The 14,925-nt window shown below is 40.4% G+C and overlaps 1 protein-coding gene across 4 annotated transcripts in view; it reads left to right on the forward strand.

The window, feature by feature from the left end:
- The window catches only part of LOC133376933 (SITS-binding protein-like), a 107,337-nt gene that overhangs the window by 78,240 nt on the left and 14,172 nt on the right, over positions 1 to 14,925 (forward strand). For all 4 annotated transcript variants that reach the window (XM_061609920.1, XM_061609919.1, XM_061609922.1 and 1 more), the window contains one exon: positions 321 to 500. In XM_061609920.1, coding sequence (XP_061465904.1) covers positions 321 to 500 — 180 coding nt within the window. The remainder of the gene's footprint in view (positions 1 to 320; positions 501 to 14,925) is intronic.

Genomic DNA, 14,925 nt, shown 5'->3' on the forward strand with positions numbered 1-14,925 from the left:
GCTGTTATAGAAGTGGTGGTGATGATTATACAGGCTAGCATGATAACAGTCAGAATGAAGATGTTTTTCATGCAAGCTTAATGATGAGAGATTTGGATAGGTTGAAATCAGAATACCATGAAGCTCATAGTTTCTTGGCTACTCTGTATTTACTTACCTCATCTGTTTTCACGTAGTGTCTACTTATTAATCACTGACAAGATTTATTCTCTTTGTGCCTCTCTTCTCCCTTTGGGGAGACATAAATCTAGTAAAAAGACGTGCTTCTCTGCTGCCTTTTCCACTTATTGAAATAATACACCAAACATCCTTTCTTTCAGGTGCTGAATCTCACCAGGCGCTATATTCAGAGGCATCAGCATTTTGTGGTGCCTCTCATTGAAAAATACAGCAAGGAGTGGCTCTCCAAGGGGTATCCTATTTTTCGACCAGTGTGGTGGCTCAGTCCAACAGAGTCAGTCACCTTTAAGATTGATGATGAATTTCTCATAGGAGATGAGGTAAGAAATAAATTCTGCTTTAGCATGTTTCAGATCAGGAAGAATATCAGAGGGACTGAATATTTTGTATATGGTATTTCGATTTATGTTAGAGTACTGAACATTCTATGGATTCTGAAAATTCAAATAAAGGTTTGAAGGTAAAATTGAATACATATATAAATGCTGAAAACCTCAGAAACAAAAATTGGTAGAAAGCATTTATTAAGACTAGAATTCTTAAAATTAACTTTGCTAACTTTTTTGAATGAGACACTTTAAGACTATCAGTCAAAATGTAGAATCATACAATAATACAGTTGGAAGGGACGCTGAAGGTAACCTAGTCCAACCTCTTGCTCAATGTAGGAGAGCAGAGAGAGAGAGAGATGATTCAATGGACTGGGGACTATTTTAAAAAAGTCATCTCCCTCCCAAAAGGCTCCTACAATTTTTGACGGTGGGGTTCCAATATTATAGACTACTAAGTGTTTAAAAAGCAGAAAAAGAGTAAGAATAAAACTACATTGTTAACAATGGAGGAAAATTAGCAGTGAGCTCCTTCTGTGATCTGTGTTGGGATCCATGCTGTTTAACTTATGAATGATCAGGAGTCAGGGGTGAACAAAGCTGGGAAGACGGCAGGGTGGTAAAATCCCAAGCAATGGGTGAAGGCTTTCTTTTAACGGGGCAAATAGGCAGTAGAATGGCAAATGAGATTCAATGCAAACAGGTGCAAAGTGATGCATACTGTGACAAGAAAATCCTATATAGAGTCTAACTTGGCTGTGACTACTCAGCAAGGAGTAACGATGAAAAGTTTACTGAAAACATCAGCTCATATAGCAGCAGTCTCTGTGTGTGAAAAGGTAAATTCCATGTTAGGGATTATTTTTAAAGGGATTGAAAATAAAGCTGTCATAATGCTATTATGTAAGTCAGAGGAGTGCTCATATTTAGCTCATCTTCAAATGGATATCATAGGGCACGAAAAAGGTACAGAACAGGCAACTAAAGTGATCAACAAGTTAGAGTACCTTCCATTCCAGGAGAGTCTAAACTTTTTGTGTAGAAAAAGTAAAGAAAGACATGATGATAGAGGTTTACTTATTAATGATGGAGAGAGAGAGAGAGAGAGAGAGAGACTCCAGATCCATATTCTGATGTAAAATTTATCTGGCCCATTAACTTTGAGTGTTTGGAAAAATAGAACAAATCTAAACTGTTTCCACCAGTCCAAACATCTGGCAGTTCTAGTCTCAGTGCATTAAGTGGGGAGGTGATGGTGGTGAGGGCTGGTCAATGCCTGCATGATCAGGGTCTGTTATGTTTTCCAGACAGAAAGCCAGATGCTGATGGTGTGTAAAACATTCTCATTTCCTCCCAAAATTATGTGAATAAAGGACTCCATTTTTTTTCACTGCAAAATGTTACTTCTGTGTTTGTCTGGCGAGACAGAGGAAACTGCTTCTAGATCTGGCCTGCTAGCTGCGGTCAGCCATCACTAGGTTAGAGTTAGGAAATGGATTCTTCACAGGGATGTGACTGTGGTAGATATCAGAAATGGAGAAGAGATATGAATCAGATGTCTAACTCCAAAGGTCACTGCAAGATTTCCCCACAAAGTTGCAGGTACTTCTTCAAATCTAATTTTAGATAGCATCCCTCAGAGTCTGCTCAAAGCCTAAAACACAGTGCTGTCACCAAATGGTTCCTGATGTTCAGAGTATTCCAGAATATCACCCCTGTGCTCCCAGCTGTAGCCTGCTATAGAAATAAACACTTTCTTTCTGACTTTGGCTTGTTAAATACCCCTCCCCAGCCACACACAATCTGGTTTGCAAGGCACAGTAAGCCAGACTCAAACTTGTGAGGGCCATATGTGGTGATGCTGGAAAAGGTTTGACAGACTAAATATTGCCTTAGCTCAGTGCAGCAGCCTGCATATTTGCGCAGTCCTGGTGAGCCATAATTTGACTTACCCCCTCATGAGAAGAAGGCCATTGGGATCTCTTCCCTGGTCATCCATTAGGCCAGAGAAGTAAATGTCGCTGTTAAATCTTTCCCACTCAGACAGCGTCTTTCCAGCCATTGTATCACATTTATTATTCGGTGCTGATTTTCCACTATTGCCCTATCTTTGGCATAGGGTTCACTGGAGTGATTGTGATTTATGTGACATTTTCCACAACCTCACAAAAGCCCAGCAACATTAGTATTTCACCATCAGGTTTACAGTGCTTTTAGCAAAGCAAATGGCAGCCTGCAGTACCAGTGTGAAATATGGGGCTTTCCATTCAGTGACATTCCGGATCTCACTTTCACATCTCTCCTTTCCTTTCTATTTCCTCTCTCCCTTCTTTCCATTTTCTTTTTCTTGTATGACTCCAACTACAACCCTCTTGGGAAATCTATCACCCATCTGTCGGCTCACTATAGAGTCTTCTGCAATATACTATGGCCTATTGTGCACAGCCAGATGTAATACATTTGCTGTTTGTGGCTGGTTGTGCAGGATGTGATGTTTTATGGGGCATTCTTCAGAGGATGCTGAATGTGCCAGCTGGTAAGAAGGAGAGAGGAGAGAGAGATCAGCAAGTCCACTTGCCTGGCCCTCCCTAGCAGCCTTACTGACCTTGGAGCTCATGAGTTTTGTCAGGACTGGGAAGGGGAGAGAAACACCAGATGAGGTTTATTGGCACCCTCTTTTTCTTGTGTGTGTGTGTGTGTTTGGTTTGCTCTGTTGCTGTTATGGACAAGGCATGGAAAGTTCTCGCTGTGGATGCTTGCTTGCAGTGATTCATGCCACTCGGCGTGAGAGCCTGGATGGGTTGGAGGGTGGGGGGTGAAAGGGGTTAAATTGCTCAAATGCCATCTGTTTTCAGACACAGAGAAACAGAAGAGGAGGAGTGGGCTGCCATAGATGAAAAATGGGGTGGAACTTGTTGCTAAGGCCTTGGGTTCTTTAATCTGTTTACATGTCCTGTGTTTGTTTTTTACCTAGATGTTTGATTAAATAGGAAATTTTAATTTTTGTCCTCATAGAATTGTAGAGTTGGAAGGGGCGTATAAGGCCATCGAGTCCAACCCCCTGCTCAATGCAGGAATCCAAATTAAAGCATACCTGTCAGGTGGTTGTCCAACTGCCTCTTGAATGCTCCAATGTTGGAGAGCCCACCACCTCCCTAGGTAATTGGCTCCATTGTCGTACTGCTCTAACATTTAGGAAGTTTTTCCTGATGTTCAGTCAAAATCTAGCTTCCTGCAACTTCCATTATTCCATGTCCTGCATTCTGGGATGATAAAGAAGAAATCCTGATCCTCCTCTGTGTGGCAACCTTTCAAGTACTTGGAGAGTGCTATCCTATCTCCCCTCAGTCTTCTCAAGGCTAAACATGCCCAGTTCTTTCAGTCTCTCCTCATAGGACCTTGTTTCTAATCCCCTGATCATCCTTGTTGCCTTCCTCTGAACTTGTTGCAGTTTGTCTGCATCCTTCTTTTATGAGTGGTGTCCAGAATTGTATGCAGTACTCAAGATGAGGCCTTACCAGTGCCAAATAGAGGGGAACCGATACTTCACATGATTTCTAAACTATACTTCTGTTTATGCAACCTAAAATAGCATTTGCCTTTTTTGCAGCCACATCACACTGTTCGCACATATTCCACTTGTGATCAGCAACAATCCCAAGAACCTTCTCGCATGTAGTATTGCTGAGCCAAGTATCCCCCATCTTATAACTGTGCATTTGGTTTCTTTTTCCTAGGTGAAGAACTTTGCACTATTCCCTGTTAAATTTCTTTCTGTTGTTTTCAGCCCAATGCTCCAGCCTATCAAGATTCCTTTCAATTTTGTTTCTGTTCTCTGGGGTCCTAGCTATCCCTCTCAATTTTGTATCATCTGCAAATTTGATAAGCGTTTTCCCCCCACCTCCTCATCCAAGTAATTAATAAAAATGTTGAACAGCACTGGGCCCAGGACTGAGCCTTGTGGTACCCCACTCGTTAGCTCCTCCCAGTTTAAGAAGGAACCCTTGATAAGCACTTTACACTCCTTAGTGTAGTTGTGCTTGTTTGCCATATTATTTATTTATTTATTTATTTTATTATTTTTATTTTATTCGATTTCTATACCGCCCACAGCCAAAAGGCTCTCAGGGCAGTGCACAACAGGGAATAAAATACAATAGAATCACAAGAAACAGTAAAAACATACATATTAAACAATTAAACAACCTGGTATACAATAAGAGCTAAAAATAGATTAAAATAATAGATTAAAATGCCTGGGAGAATAAAACCTGGATAAAGGATAGAAGTGTAGGCACCAGGCGCACCTCATCGGGGAGACTGTTCCATAATTCAGGGGCAGCCACTGAAAAGGCCCTAGATCTTGTAACGACCCTCCAAGCTTCTCTGTGGGTCGGAACTCGGAGGAGGGCCTTTGATGTTGAACGTAGTGACTGGGTAGGTTCATATCGGGAGAGGCGTTCCGCTAGGTATTGTGGTCCCGCGCCGTATAAGGCTTTATAAGTCAAAACTAACACTTTGAATTTAGCCTGGAAACAAATAGGTAGCCAGAGCAAACGAGCCAGAACAGGTGTTATATGTGCGGACCGCCTGGTCCTTGTCAACAGTCTAGCTGCTGCGTTTTGCACTAGCTGTAGTTTCCGAACTGTCTTTTTTTTTCAATTAATTTTTATTCAAATTTTCAAAACCAAAACAATACAAAAAGAAAACACACAAATACAATAAAAAAAGGAAAAAATATTAAAATATTGACTTCCGATTTGTCGTAGTTCAGCTATAAGTCTATAATATATAACAAGCCTGTCTCTTAATAGATTATAAAATCACCTTCCTCCAGCGGTTATCTTAATTGGTATCAAATCTCATTAACATCATATCATTTTATTCTTCCACAAAAAGTCAAAGAGAAGTTTCCAATCCTTGAGATATATGTCCATCAATTTTTTTTCTAGATAAACATGTCAATTAATTCAACTCATCAAGTCTACTAAGTCCAGTAATTTTAAATCGCTCTTCTGTCATTATCCATATTGGGTCCATCTTCCATCTTTACGCACCCAATAATCTTGCTGTCATAGTCATATAATAAGAGTCTGATAGGAATTTCCTTTATCACAGATATTTCCTTGCCATCAATTCCGAACGTATCACTGAAGTATTGTTGCAAAGCCGCATCTCTGTTCCTCTTTTTTACAGAATACACTAGCACATCTCTTGAAGATTTTTCCATTGACACAAAACAGGGATTAATTCTGTGAACTTTCTCCATTTCAAGTTCCATCTAATCCTTCCAGTCCAGGAATTTTTTCGAACCGATAATATCTTTATCTCCAATCTCTTCATCAATTCCTTCAGGGACAGCGCTGAGTTCCAAACCGTAATATTTGTCTCCAGGATCCATCACAGCCAGGAAATCCAAATCTTTTTCCAGGTCCATATTTAATCCAATCTCCATAGTTTGAACCTTGCCTTTAATTTTTCTTTCATCCTTTTTTGGTTTTCCAGATCTATCTTTATTCTCCTTTCTCATAGAATCCTGAATTTCTTTCAGCTCCTGTCTCATTTCGTCAAATTCAATTCTCAACGCTTGACTATTATTTCTCAGTTCTTGTTTTATTGACTTAATCCCATTCATTATTTTCTGAAACATATCTAAAGATAAAGTTCCTTCTTATACATCCATGATCTTCTTAATTGTCATTCTTAAAACCAAAGGAACAAAACTCCTTCAATTTTCAATGTCCCAAGCAAAGAGCAATTTATTTTTTTATCCAGTTACAAAGGAGTTAATCTTTCAAACCAACTGACGTCACACTCTAGACAGCCCTTATCTCTTATATGCCCAGAAGTGCAAAAACAGCTTTAGTTCACAGCGTCCAAATAACTAGTAGCAGAAAGAATGAGCAAAGAATGAAAAAAAAGTAGACCAGAAAAAATAGTCCCAGACATTTATTACACAAAAGTCTTATAAATCAAAAAGATTTTTCTTTTCTCTTCCAATCAGAAACCCCTCATCCGTTGTAATCTTTATAATGCTAATTTCCATGTCAGCTTTTTGCAATAAAAAAAAGATAGGCTATTTTTATTTTCTTCCCCCTTAGTTCCGTGAGTAAAAGAGAAAGTTTTGACTCACCCAGGTTTTCTTAATTGCTGGTTCTTTGACAAATCTCTTTAGCTGTATAGATAACAAAATAATGAGCGTAGACAGGAGAATGCTTGCCTGTTAGACCGTTTTTCTTTGAAGAAAAAAAAAACAGCTCACTTATTCAGCTGAGCTAGCTAGAAATCCTAGCTCCGTCCGAGCTGCTGGAAGACCTTCTTTCACAGACAATTCTGATGAATTCCAGTCTCCAACAAACACAACAAAGCTATGTGGGAAATCTCACGTTTCTTCCTTATCCGGAAGAAATTATCCCCAGTCAAAAAAACCCCTTCTGACTGGATTTAAAACTGAAAAAGTTTCATCCAAGACGGGAGCCCGTCTCAGAGGCTGCACAGGCGGAGGGATCCTCCTGGGAAGTCCTGTTTCCGAACTGTCTTCAAAGGCAGCCCCACGTAGAGCGCATTGCAGTAATCCAATCTAAAGGTTACCAGAGCATGCACAACTGAAGCGAGGTCATCACTTTCCAGATAGGGACATAGCTGGGCTACCAACCGAAGGTGATAGAACGCATTCCGTGCCACCGAGGCCACCTGAGCCTCGAGAAACAGGAATGGATCGAAAAGAACCCCCAAGCTACGAACCTGTTCCTTCAGGGGGAGTGTAACCCCATCTAGAACAGGTTGAACATCCACCATCTGGGCAGAGAAGGCACTCACCAACAGCGTCTCAGTCTTGTCAGGATTGAGCCTCAGTTTATTAGCTCTCATCCAGTCCATTATCGCGGCCAGGCAACGGTTCAGCACATCAACAGCCTCACCTGAAGAAGCATTGTTGTTGATTGGGACCATTTATATTATTTTGAAACCTTGTATTTTTTCTGTTTATCTTTATTACTTTGTTCCCCACTCTGGGGTTGAAAATATTCAATGAAAGTACAGGATATAAATACTGTAAATAAATAAATTGGGTGGCTGGCTGTATCTCTTATGAAGCTTTGTTTTTCCCACTCTTATAAATAAAAGTCAAGACTGAGGAAATGAGAACACTATACGTACATGTGTTCTGCTGATACAATCACAGATCACAGTGGTGGGCTTCAGAGGCCGCTTCATTTATTTATTTATTTGATTTATATCCCACCCTTCCTCCCAGTAGGAGCCTAGGGCAGCATTGATAAGATTTTGCATTGATAATACCCTATAGAGTTATATCCAAAGATTCATTTTATTGTCATTGTTAATTCATGTAACACTTTTTATTAGAAACTTGCTGAATCACACGATTCCATCACTGAATCATGGTTTCTTCCTTTTATAAATAAATGAGCCATAGATTTAGAAAAGACAGGATAGAGATTCTATATCACATTGTCTTTACAAAAAGTTAATAAAATATTCAAAACACACACACTATCTTGTCTAAAGATTCTTCAACAGACAAAAACCTTAGGAGATCAGTAACAGTTAGAGACCCGTGCTATGCCGAACAAATCTCATATTTTCCCATATCAAATCTACTGTCCAGATAACAATCTTAGTACAAGTGTCCATTGATTCTGTTGAAGCATAACTAGTTCCTTCTTGTTTAATAGACTTGATGACTGGTTGTGCAAAGGAACTCTGGGTTAGAGTGATAAAAGTTTGGGAATGATAAGTCACAAATAGACTTTAGCCAAAGAATCTCTGAAATGCAGTTATTTGCTCAGTAAGCTGCTTCATACATATATATTGATCTCTTGATGACTGTGGCATCAAGTAGCGACTTACCTGAGTGAACATGTCCCTTTGCTCATTCAGCTACAAGTCACCAAGTATTGATCAAGTGATAGAAAATCATTTGCTCGTGTGAATTAGCCTAAGGAAGGGGAAGCAAAACAGCCACAAGAGGACATGCCTAGAAAAGGGTTAGAATCCCAGGTTAATGGCAGTGACAGCAACAACTACAGAATTGGGGAGGGCTTGAGGAAATCCTGTCCTCTAAAACAAGGGCTGAAGGTGTGAGGAGCCTCCTTCCCTAACATAAATTTGTGCTCATTGTAAAAGGGAATTGAGAGTGCAGTATACTCCACTTTCTCATTGAAGCCGTAAGTCTATAGCTATCCAGGTGAGCTACGGGAGGCAGTTGAGAGGGGAAAGAGGCCATCCTTGGTACATATCAGGGTACTTACAGAAGAGGACCGAGACATTCCTTAAAATGTTATGATTTGGGTACGCATTGGATCCCCCACATGCATACCAAAGCCATGGGATTCTAGCAATGATTCTGACATCGCACTGGTAATAATAAAACACTGTAACCTGTCCGGTATCTTAGAAATGTAGAGCAGTGACCATATCTCCGTGATAGAGCAAACACTTTATATGCCAAAGGTCCCAGGTTCCATCCCTGGCATCATCTCCAGTTAAAAAGATTTGGTAGGTGATGTGGAAGACCTCCCTTGAGAGCCACTGCTAGTCAGAATAGTAGGCAAGACTTTGCTAGAGAGGCAAAGAGCCTGACCTGGTATGTCAGCATCCTAAATGGAATCAGGGGGGAGAAATGCAAATAAATAAATACAAATGCATCCTCTTCCTCCTCCTCTTCTTTGCGCACTATACAAAAAAAATCTTCACACTGATAAATACTTCCCATGTGCCTACCCCTTATATACTGAAGAAACTTCCACCATACTAGGAACACCCAACTCCCTTTCCCTATGATGCTGTTGAAGCTGTAAACACACTAGTTGCCAGATCAAAGCATTTCCTTTAGCCACACCTGGAGGGGGAATAGGTTGATTTGATCTGCTGATCAGTTGCGCACTCAGGCTGCTCCCACCAGTTTTACAGTAAAAAGGGGCAGGGCTTGACTAGCATTGTGTGCCCGTTTTCAGAAGAGAGCAGAGGAGATGCATTGGAACTAGCAGAATGGAGTGTGTTTCTACCCCGAGTTTGGGCAGAAGGAGATAATGGGGGGGGGTGCAAACAATTCCGACTTTGAGGCATCTTAAATAAGAAAAGCTGTTTACAGTGTTGATTTCTATGAGATGTTCATGCCAAGGATGCCACCAACTATTTCAAATCTTGTTTGTCTCAATTAATAAGGCACTTGGGTGCTCCGTTAATGTTTTAATCAGTTAGCATTAACAAGCGACTGGAAAGAGATTAAAGAGCAGTTAACATTTTAATTCTCTTTGCTATTAAGATTTCAAATACAGCCAATGTCTAATTAAATTGTTTGAAGCACTTTCCTATTTGCTGAACTTATGATGAATGTAAAGACTTAAATGTTTCTGCCAGATTGAGGCAACAACACATTGATCTTGAGTGTCCTTAGTTCTAAAGCTGCTGTATGGTCAGCTCTACAGTGTAGTCTTTAATCATATTAAGTAGGTCCTCACTTAGGGCTCATTGAGCGCTCAAAGGGCTGTGGGGTTTAGTATGTATCTGTGACATTCAGAAATTTACAGTGATTACTTTAAGAAAAGCAGTAGTTGCCTCATAATCTTCTTGATAAATATTTCTGCTTTGATATTTTAAATTAGTTAGTACTGCATTAGAAAATGTGCAGGATTAGGATGTTCTCTCCTCCTGCCCTATTTCCTTGAAATTACAACGGTGTGCCTCTACCATGCTGCACACTCAGAAAATGTATTCACCCAAAATACAAAGCTGCGTATCAATTATGGTTTTAGACATTTTGACACCTAAAGTAAAAGACTGAAATGAACCCCACCATGCCTCCCAAAACTGGTGGTGAAAAGCAGTTCTCTCAAACTGGTGTAGGACAGCATCCTATTTTTAAAATACCCCCCCCCAAAAAAAAGTAGTCTTACTCCTCAGAGTTGTCCCATTGGCCCTTCTGTTTCATGCATGAATTTGCACCATTTTTACTTTAAGAACTCATTATTTTTCTCTTCTTCCTCATGTTGCCCTGGGCTCCTGCTGGGAGGAAGGGCGGGATATAAATCTAATGAAAGAATGAATGAATGACCCCAACCCTATCTACTCTGGTGTAGTGGTTAGAGTGCCAGACTGGGACTTAGGAGACCAGGGTTCAAATCCCTACTCAGCCCTGAAGCTCACTGGGTGACCTTAGGCCAGTCACTGTCTCTCAGCCTAACCTACCTCACAGGGTTGTTGTGAGGATAAAATCAGGAGGAGGAGAACCATGTTTGTACACCACTTCGAGCTCCTTGGATAAAAAGTGGGATATAAATGTAATAATAAATAATAAAATAAGCTGAATCATAAATAATATTAGTTGCTGATGGAGTAATAGAGCAATGATTTTGCCAATGACCATGAAGCTCCAAGTTGGTTTGTATGGTACAAAAGAGTGGCTGCTTCTGCAAGTGGCAGCTCATATCAACAGCTGAATTGTGTGAAGGATTTAGAATGTAGGCTAGGGATGGTGTAGAATATTCGCAAAATTTGGTATCGAATTATGGGATAATCCGCAAGTTCTTTGAACAGGCTCCCACTCTTTGTGTGCAGCTGTTAGCAACACCGTAATCTTTTTAAAAAAATCTGTGGCTAGAATTTTTACATAATTATTTTTGTAATCTGCTGCTGCTGTATATATTATACAAGAATACATCAGCATAAGGAATAACAGAGAAACAGGAATCGTGATAACTAGCGGAACACAATTTATAGTGAACAGGAACTGGCAGCCCATTTGACAAATTGAAAAATGGAACAGAATCAGATAGCGAGCCCCATCCCTAATGTGGGCAACCTGCTGTCTTCTGCGAACTGAAAAAGCACAATAGGAGGGGACAATGTTTCTGCATGTGCTTAGCCTTCTTAGACAATGTTCTTTCCAGCACTTAGAACATTTTATACTAGGTAGAAGGTGTCACCAGTTTCACTGTCAGCCAGGTTTTCTGCTTTGAGTCTAGCTGATGATGATGCAGCCAGGTGTATAAAGAAGCCAAGATGCAATGAGACAGAACAGCAGCACCTTATTAAGAGGTGTTAGGCTTATGTCCTTGTGATTTTTCTATATAGCACAGAGGAGCAGTAGCTAAGCATGCGAACAGAAAGGGGGAAAATCAAGAGTGTTAGAAATCTGTATTCTTCCTTGCATCTTACAGTTTGGGTGTATGTGGAAATTCTGTGAGTGAAAGGAATATAGTAACCTTGTGGAATGGATATGTATAGAAACATTTATATTGACTTCATATTTTATTGCCTTTCTTAATTATTGGATCTTCAAATCAGGAATAGGTGGGCTTTTCTGGCTATACTGGGACTGGTTAATATTGTTGTGCTCCACCTCAATCTCCGAGCAGTGTAAGACTTTCAGGGGTTCCTATGCTTACCCAGGGTTTGGTTTCCTTGGAAAGAAGGTCAGCAGAAACTGTGGTGTCTTATAGGATATATGGTTTTATTTACATTTATTCACAACCCGAGCATAGGATGGAAGGGTTCACAGCATTAACAATCCATCAGATCTTGCTTTTCCATCAGGCTTTTAGGGAGGTACCCCAAAGCTATGGTGCAGAGAGCAGGCCTCTCTGTGTCTTCAGTTCCCAGCCTTTCCTCAGACTGAGGATAGAAACACACTCACTGTTCTGCCTGTTCCAGTGTCAACATCTCTCTCTTCTGAAAACGGGGGCACATGACTCTAGTCAAACCCTGCCCCTTTTAACTATAAAACCTGGTAGGAGCAGCTCAAGTGCGTTTTTTTTTTAATCAGCTTCAAAGAGTTTTTGCAACTGATCAGCAGATCAACCCGTTCCCCCTCCAGGTGTGGCTAATAGAAATGATTTGATCTGGAGACTAGTGTATTTACAGCCTCACACTAACTCAGGCCACTTCCCAGCTCCAGCATGAGGGGGCCTCCTGCCAGGTGATGGGGGGAGGAGGGCCTCTCTCCTGAAAGAGTTCTTATGGCCCACGTTGCTCTCCAGGCTGATCTTTACACTTGTTAATAAAAGACACTTGACAGATCTTGGCTAAATCCATTAACATGAATGAAACTAGTCTGACCAGTAGAGCAGGTTTCTTCCTTTGTATAGCCCAACTTCCAGATACAAGATCACAGGCTTGAAAGGGACCCAACACGGATCCCATAACAATGTATTCAGTTTTGTCAGAATCATTCCAATACTAGTCTCTGCTATAGAATCCAACTACCCCGTTTGATTCAATTCAATGAAACAGACACCCATGACTTGTCATTAATTCCATAAGGTGAACTGCAGCACTGGCAGCTTAGTAGTGCTCCTGTCAGCAGACTTCTCTGTTGTTGCATACAAGCCTAGGGCAAGTGTTGTAGCATCACTGTACCAAGATCCTTGTTCTTAGAAATAGATACATTATTTTGGAAGGGAAATTAAATTCATGGCCACTTGCAGAAAGCCATTAACTTCCCAACATAAAAGGCAAGTGATAAGTGAGCAGATTTGACACATACCACGTCTTGAGACCTTGGCGTGTTCGTATTGATTTCATTGATGTCTTCAACTCGCAACAAAGAAAGGTGGCCATTTTCCTAATTTTGAATTAGCCATGATGGCAGCAGGACCCATCCCACATTTTCCTAATTCATTATAAAGTGGGGCTTGGGTGTGGGGTCAATTCAAAGCATAGCATGGGGAAGGGACTTAATTCCCCACCACAATCTACACTTTTCCAGGTGAAACTTTTTTCAAAGCTGGTTTTGTCTTAGCTGGTGTTATTTTCAACCATGAAATTTCACAAAGATAGAAGGAAAGACAAGGCAGAAGAAGAGTACATATTTCCTTTGCTGCCTATCTGTACTATACTTTAAATCTACATGCCACTTTATAGAAATTAAGCAGCAGATCCACTTTTGCCAACAAGGCATGCTATTCTGCCATCTTGCCTTATATACATAATATATTCAATTTCATGGGAAACTTCATTTTAAAAAAGCAGTCTACAGTAAGCAGACAATTTCAGCTTATAAGATACTATCACATATTTCCTCTGTGAAAACCACTTTTTTTTTGTTTATATGCCTTCAAGTCGATTACAACTTACGGCGACCCTATGAATCTGCGACCTCCAATAGCCTCTGTTATAAACTACCCTGTTCAGATCTTGTAAGTTCAGGTCTGTGGCTTCCTTTATGGAATCAATCCATCTCTTGTTTAGTCTTTCTCTTTTTCTACTCCCTTCTGTTTTTCCCAGCATTATTGTCTTTTCTAGTAAATCGTGTCTTCTCATTATGTGTCCAAAGTATGATAACCTCAGTTTCATCATCTTAGCTTCTAGTGATAGTTCTGGTTTAATTTGTTCTAACACTCAATTATTGGTCTTTTTCACAGTCCATGGTATGTGCAAAGCAGTTTCCAATGCAGAAATATGGCCTGCATTAACCAGAAGAGATCTTTTCTTAAGATAAAGCTAACACAAAATCTAATAACATTAGACCTTTCTCCAGAGAGGCTGGGAGCCAAATTTGGGATGAAAGTTCAGCCCTGAAAACATATGCCTGGCAATTCCAATTAAAATAAGTACAGTACAGACTGAAACTCAAGCCCCAGTCTGTCACTCATAAAGAATCTTTCATGCATTTGGAAAGAACCAGTGTGCTTAACGGTGAACATTTGTGCACTCTAGTTGCTTAGAATTCAGTGGTTTAAAACAAAGCAAAAAGGCTGTTCTCAAATTCCTGGCAGTTCTCTTGAGATGTCCACCTTCACGAGAAACCTGTTCCAAAATGGGACCAATCAATGGATATTTCTTATGACTGATTTCTAAATGATGGATTTTATTGGTAGGTCTGGTCATTGGGATAGGGGCAGTGGATGATGGCTACAATGCAACCCAGAGGACATTCAAATTAGAAGGGACTGATGGTCCTAAAAAAATAATAGGTCTGCCTTTAGATTTTCTAAGAATGTGGCAGTCAGTGGCTTCCTGTACTCCTGGTATGATGCTGAAAGAGTTCAGTTTGGATTTTATGAAATGTGTCCCAAGAAAAGATACTGTGTTTTCCAAGTCTCTAACGTGCTCACTGCTCAGTCTGTGCTAGTATGCTGGTCTCAAGCAGGTTCCCGTCAGCCACATAGATGATGAGGAACCTGTGTTGGTTCAGCACTCTGCTACACTGTAGAGATGAGAAGAGCTGAAACAGTATTTCCAGTCCCATAATCAGAGCCATTGGAGAGCAAAACTTGGGAACTACTGTTTTCAGTAATAACTTTCTAAGCATGGTGGCCCCAATCCACACGTAGCTTCATGCACCTATTCCTGCATGATAACTAATGGCCAAGGATGAAGAGGATGCATATTTTCATCCACAAAAGCTGACTCATTCAGCCTGGATGAGTATCACGATGCACCTGCACCTACTTTA

Source organism: Rhineura floridana, chromosome 2, assembly GCF_030035675.1.
Source record: "Rhineura floridana isolate rRhiFlo1 chromosome 2, rRhiFlo1.hap2, whole genome shotgun sequence".
NCBI lineage: Eukaryota > Metazoa > Chordata > Lepidosauria > Squamata > Rhineuridae > Rhineura > Rhineura floridana.